The sequence below is a fragment of the Numida meleagris genome, chromosome 7, assembly GCF_002078875.1.
Source record: "Numida meleagris isolate 19003 breed g44 Domestic line chromosome 7, NumMel1.0, whole genome shotgun sequence".
Classification (NCBI taxonomy): Eukaryota; Metazoa; Chordata; class Aves; order Galliformes; family Numididae; genus Numida; species Numida meleagris.
This window is the reverse complement of record NC_034415.1, coordinates 5,793,081-5,811,399: the sequence shown is the minus strand read 5'-3', so window position 1 is coordinate 5,811,399 and position 18,319 is coordinate 5,793,081. Positions and strand designations below refer to the sequence as shown.

The following is an 18,319-nucleotide window of genomic DNA, read 5'->3' as shown; positions in this document are numbered from 1 at the left end:
GGTGTGGGGGGGACCGCCCGGCTCGCAGCCCTTTGTGCGGCTTTGTTGTGCGGCGGGAGGGCGGCTTCTATCGTCCCCTCAGCTCGGGGGGTCTGCTTCCCATCCGTGTTTCCATCGGGGTGTGGGCTTTAGGAAATATTTTTTTCCCCCTTTCTCGTAACTTTGGGGCAGTTGCCCGCAGCCCTCTCGCTCCCGCAGCCCCGCACCGAGCGCGGTGCCGCTGCCCGGCGGGGCCCAGCGCCGGCTTGGCGAGGCCGTGCTTCTCTGCTGGCAGGCTGTGCGCACCGCCTTCCTTTTCGCCTTTAATTTTCTTCCCATATTCTTATGTTCCTTTTCCCTCGTGGATTCCAAGGTATTTAAAAAAGAGGGAAAGGAGAAAAAAAAAAAAAAGGCTGTAGGGTGCGTAGACTGCTTTGCCCTTCCGCATGCTGCTTCCGAGGCGCGAGCGAAAGTTGGAGAGGAAAAAAAAATACCGTCCAACTAAAGGCACGGTTTAAGGGATAAATAATGATAATTAAAGAGTTGCCCGGGATTGTTGGGGTGCGCTCAGACTTCACCCAGCGCAGGGCCGTGGGATGCAGTGCTGCTCCATCCCCTGGCGCTGCAGTAAGTGGTGCTGGGAGAAGGCATGGAACCGCGGACATGCTTTGGGACAGCTTGCATGGGGAGCACGGCCCCCACCCCGCTCAGCCTGCTGCTGGCAGTGCCCTCAGCAATGCTTCTGGGAGCAGGAGGATACGGCGTGCTCTCTCCCCAGCCAGGTGTGGGGGCAGAGAGGACTCTCTGCTCCTGAAAGTTGTGGGAATTGTGTGTTCCTGCACAGTCCACTTAGGGTGCTTCGTCAAACCAGTCAAACTCAACGATCCAGAGCAGCCCTAGAGGGTGGCAGGGTTTTGCTTTGCTCGGCTATTCCTGCACCATCCTCATAGGACTTTTTCTTTTTTTCCCCAAGCTGCCAAACATGCGTTATTTAGCCGTGATCTTTGGCTTTGCATTTCTTGCACCCATCCTGCTGTCGTGTGGGTGTTTTGCTGCCTTTTTCTTCTTGTTGTTGCTGTTTTCCTTCTGAAGTTTGGGACTCGGCCTGTCCCCCAGTGCGATTTGCAGGAGGGCCCCTCCGGCACCCGTACGTGATTTGTGCACCCCAAAGCCTGCGCCCATCTGATACGGGCACACCGTGGCTCCACGAGGGTATCCACCTTTGGGAGGCTTCATCGGCCACATAAATCTCTCCCAACATGTTGTGGGTGGTGGGGGAAGTGGTGTGAATGTTTGCCAGATGTTCACATCGGCTTCGCGTGTTGTTTCGGTTGGTAAACAGAAATCCTGTAACCGGCGCCTGCTAGGAGCAGCCCTTCGTACAACCCGGCCCTCGGCCGAGCCGTCATATGGCTGCAGGAGGAACCCACAGCCATCCCACATCTCCGCTTTGCAGGCACCCAGCGGGCTGTGAAACCTGCCCGTAAAACCACCCCAAAAACTCTCTCCATCCCCCCCCCCCCAAACCCACGGGTGGAGGGCGGTCAGCTCCGCAATACCGGCCTCGAGGAGGGAGCGTTGAGCACGATGCCGCCGCTTCCCAGCAGCGTCAGGCTGTGTTTTGTAGATGTGTCCTGCCCCGGTTGCAAAGAATGAAATCCTACCACCTGCAAAGAAGCTGGGTGCATGCAAGGAGTGCAGCATGGGTGCGGAGAGCCGGATTTATTTCTCCATCTGCGCGCGTGCCTGTGGCTGTGCGTTTCGGTGCTCCAAGTTGGGCGCTGAAATTCCCTGGGTTGACAGCTCTCAGCAGAGGATGTTTCAGCACTGGGGGAAGGAGGGGTGGCCTTTTTTCCCCTCTGCTTTGTAGGGTGAGGATGAAACACATGGCTGGCTTTAGTTCGGAGGTGGGAGACGGAAGGAGCCTGCTGCTGCGTTGCGTGTGTGAATAAGAGTTAAACCAAGCCTGGCTTCCGAGCCTCCTGGCTTGGGGAGCAGCTTGCCTCGAGAGCTGCTCAGTAGCAAATGCTGCACTCAAAGCCATTCTAAATTGGCCTCATTTCTCCCCTCTCCACTGCGGAGATGGCTGCTGGCAGCTCCGGTGCCGCGTCCCCGAGGTCCTAGCAGGGCCCTGCCCCAAACGTCCCCCCCCGGGGCACACCAATGTGCTGCTGTGAATTTGGGAAAGTTGTGGCCGTGTGTCATCCTAACCTCACCCCATTTTTTTTTTTTTTTTCCTTTTCTCTGCAGGAAACACGCTTTAAACTGCCACAGGATGAAGCCAGCCCTTTTTAATGTCTTGTGTGAAATCAAAGAAAAAACAGGTAGGGAAGCCACGCTGTTGGTTCCGCGTTGTTTTTCTTTCTGCGCTTTGAAAGGTGTTATTCTGCAAAGTTTGTGACCCCCCCCGATCGGGTGTGGGAGCATTTAAGTGGGGAGAAACAACTCCCTGGTATGTAATGCTTCTGGCGCTGGACTCGAGTGATGTGGTTTGCGTCTGCCGGGGAGAATAGCGTGGTTTAGTTCCTATTGTGGAGCCTCTTCTTATTTATTGTTTTTTAGGGGGAGAGGAGGGAAAAATGGAAAACCGTGCAATTTCTGTCTCGCTGTATGTATTTTTTTTTTCCTTTGAAGCATGGCACTGCTTTAAAAAAAATAACTCTGACTGCAGAGTGTTGGGGGGGGGGGATAAAATAGCGCAGTCTTACTGCTATTCCTGCAAAGGTAAACCTAAAGACTTCTTACTTTTTAAAAAATTATTTTTAAGAAAGGGTTAAAATGCTCGTGTCTGCCAATCATCCAGCCTAGCTCGCGTAAGAGCAAGTTGTCAGCTGCCTTCAGTGAAAGCAATATATTAGATTGTTAGTTACTTTAGGGTACTGTTGTTTTATGACATGGGGTGTTCTCAGGCTTCTAAAGAAGCTAATGACATGAGAGCCTTGGCTCTGCCGTTTCCCACTTTCCAGACCTCCTACCATGTACTAACACACTTATAACACATCCCAGGGGGGCATTTAAATTTTAAAAGCAACAATTAAAAAATAGCAGTCATCAATCAAGGGTGATCTTAAACAACAGATGCTCGGGGAAGGACATTTAGCAACATGCACCACTTATTTATTTATTTGCCGGAATCCCTTTTTTTTTCCTTTTTTTTTTTTTTTTTTGGAGAGAGAAGGGATGGGGGGTGGGAAAAGGGAATAGCAGGAACACAGCATGGAGGGGTGAGTTGTGCTTCTGCCTTTCGGGGCCGATCGGAGATGCTCAGCAGGCTCTCAGCTGCCTGCTTTCTTCACACAGTGAAGTATTCGGCTCCCACCCCCCACCCCCTCCCCTTTTACAACGAGGACTGTAACAGTCAATAATTCATATCTAAACCATATAAGCAAGGGCATGACATGAATGAAAGTGACAATAAATATGATTGCGCACCCGGTTGATATACATTGATAGTTACACATAAAAGGGGAACAGCTTTCGGAAACCCGAGTCTGGGTCTTACTTTCTTTTTTTCTTAAATATATATGAAACCTCCTAGCGCGAGCAGCTGATTGAAAATACAATTACTTGACTCTTGCAATATATATGAAATGACTAAAGGGCCTATTGTTAAACGTTGTTTGTGCAGCTTGTAGCCCAGACAAAGCACCTACGATGGCATTCAGCTCCAAGCCCTCACGGAGCAGCCCTTCGTTCTGTAGTTTGCACAGTAACGCGCGATGGGTTCTGTAGGGGAACCTCTGCTGAGTTGATGGTGTGTGTGAGGCGGTGGAGGCTGTGTGTGAATACGTTCTACGGGTGCTTCTTAGAATTTTTGCTGTGTGCCCACCTTCCAAAAAAGGAGCCCTTGGGTTCCTCTCCCTCTTCTCCTTTTATTTTGCCTTAAGCAAAGGAAATGCTGACGTGTTTGTAGTGCTGCGTGTGGCACAGTTTGGCAGGGTGACCGGCTCTTGGTGCCAGGGCACTCATCGAGTTACAGGGTGGGGATGGCCACCAGGAATGGGCGCGTTCCTTCCCCTTGGCAGAGTGAAACCCGGCGAGCTGGTGGGCAGAGCTGTGCTGTTGGGGATGAACGATGTTCAGGTGTGGGTTGGGGCCGTCTTACATCTCTAAAATTGTGTTTGCTGCTGTTGTGCAGGGGTTACGTGGATGCAGCACTGCTGTATGGAAGCCTCTGAGGGGGTTGAATGGAGGTGGCTCTTGGAGCTTAGTTTATCTCCCCTCGGATGTGGTGAATTTTGCTTTGCAAATTAAAGAAACCTCCTCCCCTTTTCCCCCCCATCTGCATCCCCAAAAGTCGCACTTTGTCAGTGAGCAAACGGCCAGATGGTATTTTTCTTTCATTATTGCTCGGCGGGCCCGGCAGTGGCAGGAGGCTCGCCTGCTTTTCCCGGGGCCGAGGGCCCTGCGCTCTCCCCTTGATCACAGTGGTCTGTGCGGGTGGGATGCTGAGCCGACTTCTCCCTCTGCTCTTCCCTTTTGGGTCCCCTTTCTGCCTGTGCCGTGGGAGCTGCTGCTGGAGATGCTGTTGGCGGGCGCTGGGGGGTTTTTGGCCGTGCCCCCGTACAGCTTCCCCCAGCGCTGTGATGCGCGGTAGCGTTCGCTCGGTTGCCCGCTGCCTGATTTAAGTGACTCCAGAGCCTCACGGAGACTTTACCACCGTCTCTCGCAGCGTTATGGCTAATATTTCATAGCGCTAACGTTGCCTGAGCAAACCCAAAGTGTCTATAAAGTTTGCAGAAAAAGAGGTTGTCTTGACTGGCCAAAGAGTTCCCTTTCGCTCTCGGCGCCTTCAATTATACTAAAGCATTTATAAGCGCTTTCTAATTTCTTTCCTAAAGCTCAGCGGTTGGAACCCGTCGGTTGCATTTTATCTGGAGACTCTCTCCTTTGGGTGACGTTTGTTTAAAAGTAGTAAAAGTTGAGCGCGCCGGTCCAGGTGGAAGCAGGCGGGAAAAGAATCGCCGCTTCGATCTCGGCGCGAGTTGCCGGCGCTCATTTGGTGTGCGTTCACTTGCAGTTGGCTGCTTTGTTGCGAGCGGAGGGGCAGGACTGCCTTCAAATGGCTGGCTGGCTTTTTGGAATAATAATTATGGTAATGGGAGGCATTGTTGTCCTGAATACAATCGATTCCTCCGTCGATAGGATTGAAATCGGAAATTGCGGTGCGGATTTATAAAAAAAGTTTGAAGGCAGGGGTAGGGGCTCTATGTCCTTCCCCCCCCCCCCCCCCGTGGTTTTTTTTTTTTCCCTTTTTCTTTAAGCTGTACTCTGCACGAGCAGAATATCTAAGCAGAAGAAGCAGGCAAGGCGCGCAGACGTGGGGTCCTTGGATGGCAAACTGGAAAATATCTGCTGTCAAAATGCAGCGGCGTCTCTCGGCTGCCAGCCTCCTCCAGCGCCCATCTCGCTGCTGGGGACCGGCGGGGCGAGCGCAGGATAGAGGGCTGCTTCATCTCCTTCCTCCTCAAGAGCTTTTCCTATCGTTTCACTTTCTCTGCTCTTTTGGGGGAGGTGAGGGCGTCGGGCGCGTGGTACTTGTGTCAAGGCCCTGGCTTCTTCCCGCAAAGCCCCCGCTTTGCTTTGCTTTTCGCAGCCCTTCTGCGTCGCAGGGATCAGAGCGGAGCAGAAAAGCGTGCACACAGCCAATGGATGGAATTTACTAAGTGGAATATTTATAGACAGCACTGATTAGCCGTGCAATTGTTGTCGAATAATGGGTTTGTTTCTTTAATTTTAGAACATAATAGCTATATAAGGTGCCTCTCAGCTACCTTTCCCCGTGCATTATCTTCACCAAACTTAACTCAAATCAGATCTTTGGAGGAGGCAGGATTTTTTTTTTCCCCCTTCTTTTCTTCCTTAACACCCCTTTGTTCTCTCCAGCTCTGTGTTCAATTAACACCCCCATCACAGAACTGTAGTCTTTTTTTTTTTTAATGTCTGTTACTGTATTTCACTTCTGACACCTCTCTTATTATCCTTGCCTGCCATTTCTCTTTAATCTAGCAATTACGTTATGGGGTTTCTTTTTCTTCCTGCCCCTGAAACCCCTCCAGCAGAGTCCTGGGATGAGGGGCAGCGTGCCGTGCACGGGGCTGGTGCTCCCTGGGGTCTGAGGGTCTCTGTGGAGGGGGAGCGGAATGTTTTGTCCCCTTCCCTTCGGCCCTGCTGAGAGCAAGGCCTGTGTGTGTGTGGAGAAACCTCTGTGCAGCTCCGGGTAAATTGCTTCCAGAAACCCGCTGCCTTGAAGGGAAAGGAGGGAAGGGAACGTGCGAGGGCTGAAAGATAGGGATGATCTGGAAGGGCTGAAAGATAGGGATGGTGGTCTGCAGGGGAAATGGTGTCTGGGAGATGCTGGCTTGAGGGGGGGGGTCAGGCTGTGTGGCTGCAAGGGGAGCAGGCACGCTCTGGGGCTAGCTGGGATGGAACCCAGTCACCTTAATGGGAAGGCCCCAGTACAGCCCAGTGATTCACAGGGTGGCAGCAGGCTGTGTTTGCAGGGAATGGTCTGTGGGGTTAGATCTGTGAAGCCACGAGTCCTTTCTCTGAGCTTTACTCCTCAAACGAGGTGTTGTCCATCAGGGCCTGCTGAGGACGAGCAGCGTCGCAGCAGCGTGTTTGCAGCGAGATTGCTCTTTCTTCCTTTTAATTTTGCATTTTCTCCCTCTCCCCTGGTAGCATGTGGCTGGAGCTCTTTGAACGGAGCAGGCTTAATTAGTTTAATCAAAATTGGCCTCCTGCAATTCACCAGGGCAGGAGGTGGAAGCGGGGGCTGCCAGCAGGCTCCTCACCCCCTCCCCTCAGGCAGCGCAGCGAGGCCGCGGCCGGGCCTTATTGCTCCCAGCTCTTCGGGGAGAGAATTCCCCAAACGTGAGGTCTTTGTTCCGAGGTCGGGTTTTATTTGGGGTGCCTGGTGTCAAATCAACTTCCCTGTGGTTGCAGCGGGCGGGGGAGGCCTGTGGGGTTGGTTGCTGAGCTCCCTGCCCCAGCTGCTTGCAGGCAAGGGGCTGAGCCCCCCAGCGCTGCACATGCTCCTGTCCCTGGTCAAATATAGGGGCAAATGCTGGAAAAATACCCATGTGAACCACATATAACAGGTAATGGCTTCTCTACCCCCCCTGCAAGTGTTCTTGGCAGCAAGGTGCTGTGGTTAAGTCCAGTGTGGGGAAGGAGGGTCTGTTATTGGGCTGTGTAGCTCCAAACGAGAAACTCAGAAGATCTTTCAGGTTTAAATTTCTCCAGGGAAAACTGCTCTAGTTCCCTTATTTGAGAGCTGTGAAGGGATTTCCCCCTCTGAGCGCTGACTGTCTGCAAGCAGAGCTTTTCTAAACGGTCTCAAATGTTGGATTTATTCCTGTTAGCAGGCTCGTGCTCTGTGTGCTGGCCCTGGCTTTGAGGGCAGCAGCTGTAAACAAAATGCAGAGAAACTCTGAGACAATTTCATCATGCTTTTTTTTTCTTTTTTTTTTCCCCTTGTCACAAGGAAATTACTGCATGCAGCAATTCTTTAGGGGAGCAGGGTGGTGTTTTAAATGTAAATGGTTTTGTTTGCAGTGAGATGCACTAGCCTATGCTGCTGTTCGTGCTTCTGCTGAATCAGAGCTGGGATCTTGGCAGGGAGAACAGAGAAATACGGGATTCCTCCTTTGTCGCTGGTGTAGCACCTCATTTCCCAGCTCTTCCTTTAATCCAGGAGCTGCTGTGCTCTCTGGTGATGAAGCTCTGCAGAGGATTTTGTGATCTTTTGAGAAGCTGTATTAAGCATTTCCCTGTCTTTTTCCCTTCCTGTGTTTGGAGTCGGGGTGCTTTGGGATGCAGGGGAGCCCGTGCTGTTGCCTCTGTGCACTGGAGGGGCTGTTTGCAATGAGTGCAGCTGGTGCAAAATATAGCTCCCCAGGCAGGAGCAGGGGGTGAGTTTGTGTCCAGAGAAATTATACATATATATATAGATTATATATAAATATATTTCTAGCTCTTTGATTTTTCTTCCGCCCTTGTATTCCTAGGGCAGATTTCCTAGCCGGTGATTTTCTTTATTCTGTGCTTGGTTTTGGGGTTCCTGTGGGGGAAACAGCGTGCCCCTGGAGGGCTCCCCACTCCTGTGCTGAGTATCTTGGTTCTGGGTGCCAGAAGGAACGCTCCCTTGCACAGCTAGGATGTCTGCTTTCCTGCCTGTACAGCACCTAACACAAGGGAACTCGGTCCTGGCTTGGCCTTTTGAAGGAGGTAATGTGATTTACAGCAGTGGATCTGGTTAATAATCTATAGCAGCTTCTGTATACTCAGAGGCTGCTTTTATTCCCAGCCAGGTGTTTGCAGGCTGGATCAATACATCCCTATTTGCATGGGGACAGTCCATAATCTAATAAACCTGGGCCCTTCCCCACCTCAGCCTTAGCTTTCCTCGCACATCCGTGCAGACTCTGTCTGGGTTTGGTTACACTGGCAAATGTTTAGGAGGGTGGCGGAGCTGTTTGGGAGCAGTTATCAGGCCTCTTGACTGCCAGTCTGGAGTGGCACGTGATGCCTAAACGCTGCCAGGTTGTGTTAGGTGCCAATATAACAACATGTGACGAACCACCCAACTCAGTGGTTTGAAGGGCTTGGGCAGTCAGCTTCTCCATACGGTCTGTCTCAGGGGCACCGCATCCCCTGGCAATCCACTGGCTTAAATAACACAGGGTGGTGGGCACTATGGGTATAAACTGTAGAAAGCTGTGGCCTGGGGAAGCTGTGGGCTGAATGCATTTCAGCGTGCAGCCATCAGGCCAGCAGCAGGGCCAGCAAGGCCTTCATGCACTGCAGTGCTCGGGGTGGGGAGCCGCTGGGGCATTGCTTGGGCTGGAATTGGTTTGGGAAGAAAAAGGCACCGAAGAATTATATCTCTTGGCCTTGTTCGTGAGCCCTGCCCTTGTGTGTTTTTTTGTTTTCTTAAAGTTGGAACAATGTGATCCTGAGGCACGTGGTCATGCAGCCACGTGTGAGCTGTGGAAGGGGGTGTGCTGGGTGGGGAGAGCCCGTTGCACCCTGCTCCAGGTCTGGGTGCCGTGCCTTCCCCCGGTGCAGGAACGAGCCTGCACGTTTGCTGCCTGTTGTACAACATAGCGGGTTGGCCCTGAATGCCACCTTCAGCTCTTTGGGCTTTCAGAAGGCTGAGGTAACTCTTCTAGAGATAGCCCAAAATGGGCTCTCAGGATTGGGTCTTGCAGCTTAGGGTGCTTCTCCTGTTTCAGCCGTGTTTTTAAATCACGGTCTCCTCCCTGTATAGTCATCTTTTCTCCACTCACCTTCTGTTGGTGGTTGCTAATCTCCCTTCCCCGGCCCTTAATAGCTTTCTTCAGGCCTGGTGAGCAGAGCTGGGGAATGGAGGGAGGAATCCAGGTTGGGAAAACCTCTGCATACAGATTGTGCTTTACCGGCTGCTCCCCCCGGAGCCGGCAGGGCCGTGCTGGGGAATGGCCTTGCCTGTTCTGGTCCTTGCCCACTGAGGAGCATTTTGGGGAGCTGACCAAAGCAGATCACAGCAATCCCCTCTGACACCTTGAGAGAGCAGCGCGTTGTCACTGTCCTCGCCCTGCCCAGCGTGTTCAGTTTGCACGGCCTTTTATTTATAGAAGCCTTACCCGAAATAGCTTTTTGCCTTGCCCTGAGCCTGGAGGGTTGTTTCCAACCCTCTTAAAAATATACTGATCAATTGAAACCCCTCAGATCAGGCAGTGCTGCGAGGAGTCGTAACAAGCTGAAATAACTTTGCCATTTTTCTTCAGCCTTGATGGAAAAACAAACAGCTACGAGTGGACCCAGCCTGACTTCGCTGTGGACGGCTGGACTTGCTTCTCATCTGAGTCCAGGCTGAGAAACTCGGTTCCTTGCTTTTCTCCTCTTTCTGCATGGCGTTTTGTAACTACACACTTGGCCTAGCCTGGCTGGCCTTCCTGTCCTTGTTACAAGAAGAGGAAAATCAAGTTTCTCTCCTGGTTGGATAACATTTTCAAATTCCAGAGTGATGTCGATTAGCAAAATTAACAGTGGCAGGTTAACCGGCAGAAATACCGTTCCAGTTGCTAAGTGTGCATTGTTCCTTGCTGCTCCTTTCCGAACTTCGGCGGTCCCAATCCTGCGCACGTTTCCGCGGTGCAGGTTCCTTTCTTTCTCATTCAGTGCGACTCTTTCCTTTGACACTTGATATGCACAGGGCTGAAGCCAAAATGAAAGCGAATCTGCCCGTAACTCTCCGAAACGTGCCTTTCTCGTTTCAGCATTAATGTTTCAAAACCCAAGCCGCTTGTGGGTGTGCGTCTGCTTGTTTACACAGCTCCTTCTTTTCTCACGCGCGGTGATTCTCAGGTGAAACGTTAGGAACGATACAATACCTGGCGCCTGCTGGTTACACCTCGGGATGGATTGGTCTCCACGTTTAGGCTTTGAATTCAGCTTTTAACTCCAGCAGGCTCTAACCTTAGAAGGTTGCAAATGTATTGACTTAGTCCTGAGGTTTTTTTTTTTTAACTTGTGATTCGTATTGTAGATCTCTAAACAAAAGGCTCGGTCCACAGGTTGAAGGAAATGAGTTGGAAGTTGTTAGAGTCATTGATCCAGAGCTGGTAGCTCGGGATGCAACCTATCCCAGTGGGTTGGTGCTTTCTGCTTAGCAGGGCATTTGCTGCTGTGTGACCAGGCTGCAGGCTGTGGGAAATCCTCCACCACCATCACAGAGGTGCTGCTTTGGAGTGTTTATTGCCCTTGCTTTCAAATGAGTGTGCTTGCTTGCTTCTGATCTGAATTTTTTCAGGCTTCTGGCTGCTGACTTTTGTTACGCGTTTGCCTGCGAAGGACCGAGGAGCCTGCACGTCCCTGCTCTCAGTGCAGGGAGCAGGTGGCAGGAGTGGTGTTTTTGGGGGATGTATTATCACCCTAGAAAACCCTGGCTGTTAGAGCTGGTCAGCAGATGTGACGTACCGATTGGTATCGGCGATGGGGACTTGCAATATACTTTGCTAATGGAGAAAAATCCGAGGAGCCATTCCCTGATTTCCGCTTTCAGCAGTGTGAAATGAAGCAGCGTGAAGCGCTTTGCTCAGCAAGCTCTTAGCAGACCGCTTTTCCCTTTGTACCTCAAGCAGAATCTCCCAAAGAGGCTGCTCCTCAACTTCATCGTGCCGATGCAAGTGCCGTGTTTGGAGGCACAGAGCCTTCTGTGTGCACCCGGAGAAGCAAAGCATCTCCTTTTACCCCTGGGCTTGTTGTCTGCCTGTGTGGAGCCTCGCAAGCAGCACTGGCTCCTGCGAGGCCCTACCGCAGTCCTGTCCCCAGGTGACTGCAGTGTCATTTAGCACAACAACATGTTTCAAGATATATATATTTTTGTGCTCCATCAAATAGTCAAACATGATTCTTCTGGTCCAGGAGTGCTGGTGGAAGTGTCCCGGGAAGGATTATTGGGAGGAGCTCCTGGGCTGGGGCTGCTCCTCTCCCGAAGGTCCCCGGCTGCTATTTGCACATCCTGGGGTCTGACTGCGGCTGGCATTTCCCTGCTCGGCTGGAATTTACTTTCCTTCTGGCGAGGGCATTCGGTAACATTTGCGCACCTGGGCCGCTTAAGCTTTGGAGGGGTTGGGGGATACGGCGGAGAAGGTCACGGGGCAAAAGTGATCTTTTGTCTGTGCCGTTCTTTATTGGCAGCAGGCAGCGGTGGGAGCAGCTGTTAGGCACTGTGTCCTCAGCCCAGCAGAAGGAGGGAAGCCGCATTATGGAGCGTGATGGTGCCCGTGCTGCCATCTGGGCCCTGCTGGGTTGGATGCTGGGTGGATCATTGTTGGCCCCGGCTGCGGGGAGCTCCGAGCCTGCTTGGTTTCTTTCCCTTTGTCGTGGTGATGGATCAGTTGGGTAACCAGGTCTGGGTGGCAGGTGCTTTGTTTATTTTATGGTTTTTCTTTCCTATTGTGGAATCTTGTATTTCCGTTTGGATAGGTGTGAGGCGTGCCTCTGGAAGAAAGCAGGGCGATGCCTGGAGTGATGAAAGGGGGACAGGGATGACATATGTGCTAGTCTGGTGGAGGCTTAGGAAGACCATCCTGGTGCAAACGGAGATTGTCTACCTCAAAAAGCCACAGATAATGTGAAACAAGATAAAATACAGAGACGGCTGGAGGTAGGGGAAGTCTTTTTTTATGAATCTGAGGCTGTTACTGTGCAGCAAGAAGGTGGCAAGGTCCACGCTGATGGCAGGACAGGCTTTATTTTCCCTTTTCTGCAGTGTTTGATTCAGCCTTGGAAACGTTCCCTGGCGAGGGGAGCGTGCCCACCTTGTTGAGGTGCTCCATGGGCAAACAGCTGGCAGGTGCCCTGCAGACAGCACGTGCTGCGGCATGCGGTGCTTCGTGCCTTGATGGCCCCAGTTAGAAATGGTTGGGTTTGGGGAACCTGCTTGCAGAAGGAATGTCACACACAGCCGTAGTTTAGGAGGGGAGATGGAGGTACAGAGCTCGAGTGAGTTGAATCCTAGAACTGTTTGAGTTGGAAGGGACCCTCGGAGGTCTTCTAGTCTAACTCCCCTGTGATGAGCAGGGACAACTGTGGGTGCTGGAAGCTCCCTCCTGCTTGTCGGCGTGGTTTGGCTGTCAGTGCTGTAGGCCTGCGTGGAGCTCGCTGGGTCCTGAATATCAGGGCACGTGGCTGTAGGCAAGGGCGGAGGACAGACCTGCCTTATTATATGTAGGCTGTGATTGAGAAAGGAACTGCACAATTAGGAGAGGTCCCTGCGGTTTGTGTTTGAAAGGAGCTCTATTAGAATAATTTTTGAGCTCCTATTTAATCAGGAGGCTGTCTGCTGATTAAAATGGAAACTGCTCGCGCAGGTCCTGAGCCTCGCTGGTGTGTGTGGCAGGCCCGCATTGCTCCAAGACCCCGTGTCCCGGTCCCTTCTGGTTTCCCTTTGATTGTATTTGCTTCTCCCATCAGGGCTGCGGACCTGGCCCGAGGCAGTGAGGCCCCAAGGTGTATGTGACATTGCTCCCCGCTGCCTGTGGGCTCCTGTTAGGTGCTCTGCCTGCCCACCAGCTCCTTGTCAGCACTCCGGGAGGCTGTGGTGATGGTCTCATCTGTCAGGCAGCTCTTCTTGGGCCCTTTCCAAGGGTCCCTTTGGCCCAGGGATGGGGGTAGCTCGAGCCCTGGCGGTGCTGCTGGGAGGGGGCTCTTGCAGCCAGAGCTTTTGGGCCTTGCTGCAGCGAGCAGCGGAGCAGGCTCCTCCAAACCGCACCATGTTTTCTCTGTGGAGCCAGCTAGTCCTGGCACACTCTGCAGTGTAATTGAGAGGCAGCCCCTGGGGACCGGCAGTGCTTGGAGCAGGGTTTCTCTGTCAGAGGTCCCAGGCAGTGCCTCTGTGTGTTCCCTCCTAGCATGTGCTCCTGGGGGACGTGGGGCAGGCTGGCAGCAGAGGGAGGACCCTATGTTCCCAGCTTCTGTGAATAAGTTGTCTCTTTGCCTGGTTCCTCTGCAGAAATGAGCTGATTTCCCGTTCCTCTCTTTTTTTCTCTCTGGTCTTTGCATGCAGTGGGTGGATCTGTGGGAGGGCTGGAGCTGCATGTAGCTTTGCAGAGATGAACTCGAGCCTTGATCCTTTCTGCCTTCCCTGTCCTGCCTGGTACCGAGCAGTCGTCTCCCAGAGCAGACAGGCCAGGCTGGAGCTGGAGTCAGCGCTTCCTTGGTCATCTCTGCAGCTCTCTTTCCTGCACTGGGTGTGCTGGGCATTGCACAAGGAGTAAAACTTCTGTCTTGATCAGGACTGTGTTCTGCGTGTTATGCCCTTGGTTAGGGGAAACCACTCCCTTGCCTTCTGTGGCTTTGCTGCTTTGGGCTGTTTTGGTTGTGTACCACGTAGAGCTGGCTGATAAAGAGTTGTTTGGCTGTTTGCTGATAGGGAGTGGATAGAAAAGGGATGCATGGTGACCTGCAGCACCTGGTGCTCAGCAGATCTCTTGTGAGCGCTGCAGGGCTGCATGTGCAGTTGCAATAAGTTTCCTCTGTGGCGTGGCACAGGGCTCTTCTTGATCCCCCGTACCACGGCTGTGGTTCCCAGCGCTGCCTCTCGTGCTGCTGGGGGAGGTGGCTCCCCTCCATGGCCAGGGCATCAGAGCTGCTCACCGAGAGCAGCTGAAAAGAAAATTGACTGTGGTTTTGCTGCCATCATTCCCAGCCCTGGAGGGGACTGATTTAAGTCACATTGGCATGGTTGCCACAGGGCTCTCCAGTCACGGTCTGGTTTGCCTTTACTTGGAGCAGGATGAAGCAAAGGAGCTGTGTGTGCCCCATGGAAGCTTTTCCACAGTTGGTTCCTGAGATCAGTGAGGGTTTGTGGCAGCAGGGGTAGCAGTTACAGGCCTTTGGTCCCAGTGTGTGGTTCTGAGGCCTCTTGCCTCAATAGCCACACTGTGAGTGCTTGGTTCCCTTGGTTTGTATGGGGGTGGGGGGGGAAACACTTGCATGCTTTTGGCTGCCTGGCCCTTGTGCATCCCAGAGCCCTTCCTCTGTGTTTCCAGAGAGGTCTGCATGTAAGATGCCTCTTACTGCTGCCAGCAAGCTTCCTTTTAACCATGCCACGGTGGGACTTTTTTTTTTTAATTTTATTAGGAAATTCCCATTGGGTTGCTTTAAAAAGCAAGCCCTTGTGGCTGGCCCCTGGCCCGCCGCTAACAGATTTGTTTGAGAAAAGGCTGCGTTGGCATCCTGCTTTATTGAACATGCCTCCTGGGAAGGCGGCTTGAATATCCTTCTGTCTCCTCGGAGCAGGGAGCTCTCGGGACTGCCTGCCGCCATGGGGATGGGGAATGCTCCGCACTCCTCTCCCTTCCCCTCCCACCCCTTCCCCTTGTTCAAGGCTCTTTTTTTTTTTTGGTGGAGAGAGAGAGCCCTGCATGGTGCGTCCCACTCCATGCGGCTTTTCTCTTTCCCCACGGAGTTCATCCAAAGTTCGTATCCAGACGATGAACAAAGTGGCTCAGACCTTTTCCTGACTCCTCACCCTTTGTCCTCATCACTTAGTGACAGACAGGAATCAAATGCCACAGACAGGCTGACGGACCAGGCTCTGTGAAAGTCCTTGGTGGGGAGGAGGAGCGGTCCTGGGTGGGTGCAGGCTCATCTTTGGGGGGGGGGGGGAGGGGAGGGTTGGGAGATTTAAAGAGCAGAGCTGCTTTTCTGTTGAAGGGCAGTGGTATTTTTCTGGCAGAAGCCAGATAAATTTTTAGTGACGATAGACGTGGGGAAGAAGGACCGGATAAAGTTAGCCTCGGCTGTTGGTGCTGGGTGTGCCTCTGGTTGCAGGCGGGGGAAGGAAGGGGCTAAGGGCCACTATGGATCAGAGATAGTGGTGCCTTGGCGGCAGGGATGGAGGTCGCTCTGCAGATGAGGCTGTCCTTGGGGAAGGGGCACAGCTCGGCTCTTGGCCTTGCCATCTCTGCTGGGCCAGCTGTTGGCTTGTGCTTCTCACTGCAAACTTAGAATCACAGAGTCGTTAAGACTGGAAAAGACCACTGGATCGTCTAGTCCACGCATCACCCCATCACCCGTGCCCACTAAACCACGTCCCTCAAACTCGCTCCGTTCTGCCTGCTGCTGCAAGATGCAGAAGGATAGGACTTAGCTAGCTCATCCAGCTGTCAGATGCTTCAGGTGAATCCTGTTGATCCCTCTTCCAGGCGTCTTCCCCACCGTTCACCTTTCATCTTTCTTTATGTGAAAAATAAGAACTTAGCAGGAATGTCTGGAAGCCACGGATGAGGAAAGGATGGCAGTGCCTCACAGCAGGGTTTTTGTGGGTGCTTTCATGGGAGCTGTAGCACCAAGTTTGGCAGGGTTGGGAGGTACGGATCTCAGAAGCCTGCAGGTAGGTGAGGTCTCTGTGGGAAGACGTAATTATCCTTTGCTGGGAGCTGCTCTGTGAGAGGTGCTGTGGTTCTTCAGAGACTGCTTCAGTCTTGGGGCTTCTCATGCCTTGCTTCTGTCTGGATGGCACGAGCCTGCCTGCTCTCCTAAGGGGTTTTGGGCCCAGGTACAGGCAACTGGAGGACCAGGATGAGAACATTTGAGGCTCCAGTGCTGAGATGGCTGTTCCCACTGCCATTTGCCAAGGCCTACTCAGTGACTTTATTTTGTAACTTCTTTTTCCCCACACGTGATGATTTCTAGAAATGTCCTGATGCTGTGGACGCCGCTGTTTTCCTGGCGCAGACAAGAGGCTGCAGCCTCCTGTACCATGCTATCTGTCACACCCCCAGGAGCAAGGTACGAAGCAGGTTTGGGGCTTGGCCTGCTCTGGCCTCGCCCTGCTGGCAGGGAGGCATGAATATCCATCCCTTATGCAGACAGACTCCATACCTGGCTGTTGAAGGCCCTGCCACGAGCTGGGCAGGGAGGGGTCCCGCACACCACCTGCCAGCACCGTGAGCGTGCTGCTGTCTGCCCGGCCCACTCTGGGGTCACCTCGGAGGCAGCAGGAAGGGGCTGGGGATGTGCAGGCTTTGCCCTGTTTTGTTCCCAGGTCTTGCAGAGCTTGCCTGGCCCCCGGCCAGCTGCTCTGACTCACAGGGCTCTTCTCGTGAGTCTCCTACACCCTCCATTACCCGATCCGAGCGCTTCCCAGCGTGTCAGCTCTCGCTGTTGTACTGTCGCAGAGCAGTGGCTGTGAAGGCAGCTGTGCATTTGCGTGCTGCATACCCACCGCAGGCAGGTGCTGCTAAAAGGGACCGCAGCGTGGGTCTCTGCTGTCCTCCTGAAAAAGCCCTTCGCAATGCATCCTCCTGCTCTATATGGACCCGCTCTCCTGACCCCACAAATGGCAACAGCACGCATGTCCCTAGAGGCGTTTGCTCTGTATGTGAGGCAGAATAAGGATCTTATGGGGAACAAACTTGGAGGCTTTATCTCTTCTCTCTTATCTCTGTGCTGTGTTGATAGCAGCAGTGCTGGGTTCTGTAGGTGGTTTCAGGGTGTCCTCTAGCCTTTCCCTCGTTGCTGTGGGACTGCCCTATTTCTGTTCGTCAGTGCAACAGGTAGTATCTGGAGATGGACTGTAGCAGTGGGAAAGATCTAAAGGCTCCTCCAGCACTCCCCGGTCTCTGGTTAACTCAGCATGTCAACAGGAGGTGACAATAGCAGTGTCAAAACTCTGTGTGCTGACGCTGCAAACCCTGAAGTCCCTGTTGAGCAAAGGTGGGTGTGAGATGCTTGGAAATCCCCTGTGTTGCAAACTGGAGTCTCCCGGAGTTCCCAGCTTGCCATTGTGCCATGAGTTTTTTGCAGACTTTACGTCCTCACCTTTGCAGGGAAGCAGCTAGGGCGTGTTCCCTCCACATCTCATAGCCCTACGCGATGCTTGGTTTGGCAACAAATGCTCTTGCATCAGGCTGGGCTGTGCCCAGCACCTTGCTACCACGCTGGGCGTGGGCCGGGTCCCATCCTTCTCCCAGGAGAAAAGTGCAGCGCTGGTGGCTCTGCTGGCTGGTGCCAGCAGAAAGAGGAGCCCTGCCTGCTGCCAGCTGAGAGCGTGGGAGGACTCACTGGGTGAATAACTGAATAACTGTCGGCTTTCTCTGTGGCAAGGAGTTTGTGGTCTGCTTGATGTGTGCTGCCTTCCCTCTCCTTTGGGCTGAAGAGCATCTCCCTGGGGCTGAGAGCAGCGCGAACAAACACTGCGCTGCTGAGCCTCCACGTTCAGCTGTGAGCTGCCTTGTGCAGCCTGGGTGGACTTGCTGTTGTCCCAGGAGGGCTCTTGATGACCCGGACGAGCCCAGTTTGGATCCGAAGCCTGGCTGTGTTCCGGGTGGGAGCAGGCTGGTGCAGGGATGGGCAGCAGAGGAGCAGCATCTCCCCTTGTGCAGAAGCATTAAGCTAAGAGTGGGGTATGGTGGCTGAGGTTTGTTTCCTCTAGCCTGAGCTCCCCATTTGTGAGGCTTTTCTGCACAGCCTGTTGGAGAGGTAGGACATCCTCCAAAAACGCTCTCCTCGGTGTCTTAGGCACTGATGTTTTTCCACCTTTTCAGCAGAGCTGGTGTTCCCGGGCCCTTAAAACTTAACCACTTCTCTGTGCTTGCGGGCTGCCCCTTAGCAGGAGTCTGTGTGTGCAGTTCCCTCGTAATCAGGAGGGATTTAAGGTTTGGGGGAGCTGTGCCACCTGCCTCCCGTTGTGCCCTATTCCCGTCAAGCACAGCAGCGTCCCGCAGAATGTGCGCTCCTTGGCCGGCCCTTTCCTTGGGGACGCCGCCAAGTCAGCCCAGAGCTGAGGTCTCTTTCTGTCTCTCCCAGCCCCTGCTTGCCTCCTCCATGTCTGCGTCTTCCAGAG

The 18,319-nt window shown here is 53.2% G+C and overlaps 1 protein-coding gene across 2 annotated transcripts in view; it reads left to right on the top strand.

Moving 5' to 3' along the window:
* PBX1 (PBX homeobox 1) overlaps positions 2,230-18,319 on the top strand; it is a gene marked incomplete at its 5' end in the record, with an annotated part of 105,896 nt that continues 89,806 nt past the window's right edge. For both annotated transcript variants that reach the window (XM_021405616.1, XM_021405615.1), the window contains 1 exon segment: positions 2,230-2,303. In XM_021405616.1, coding sequence (XP_021261291.1) covers positions 2,230-2,303 — 74 coding nt within the window.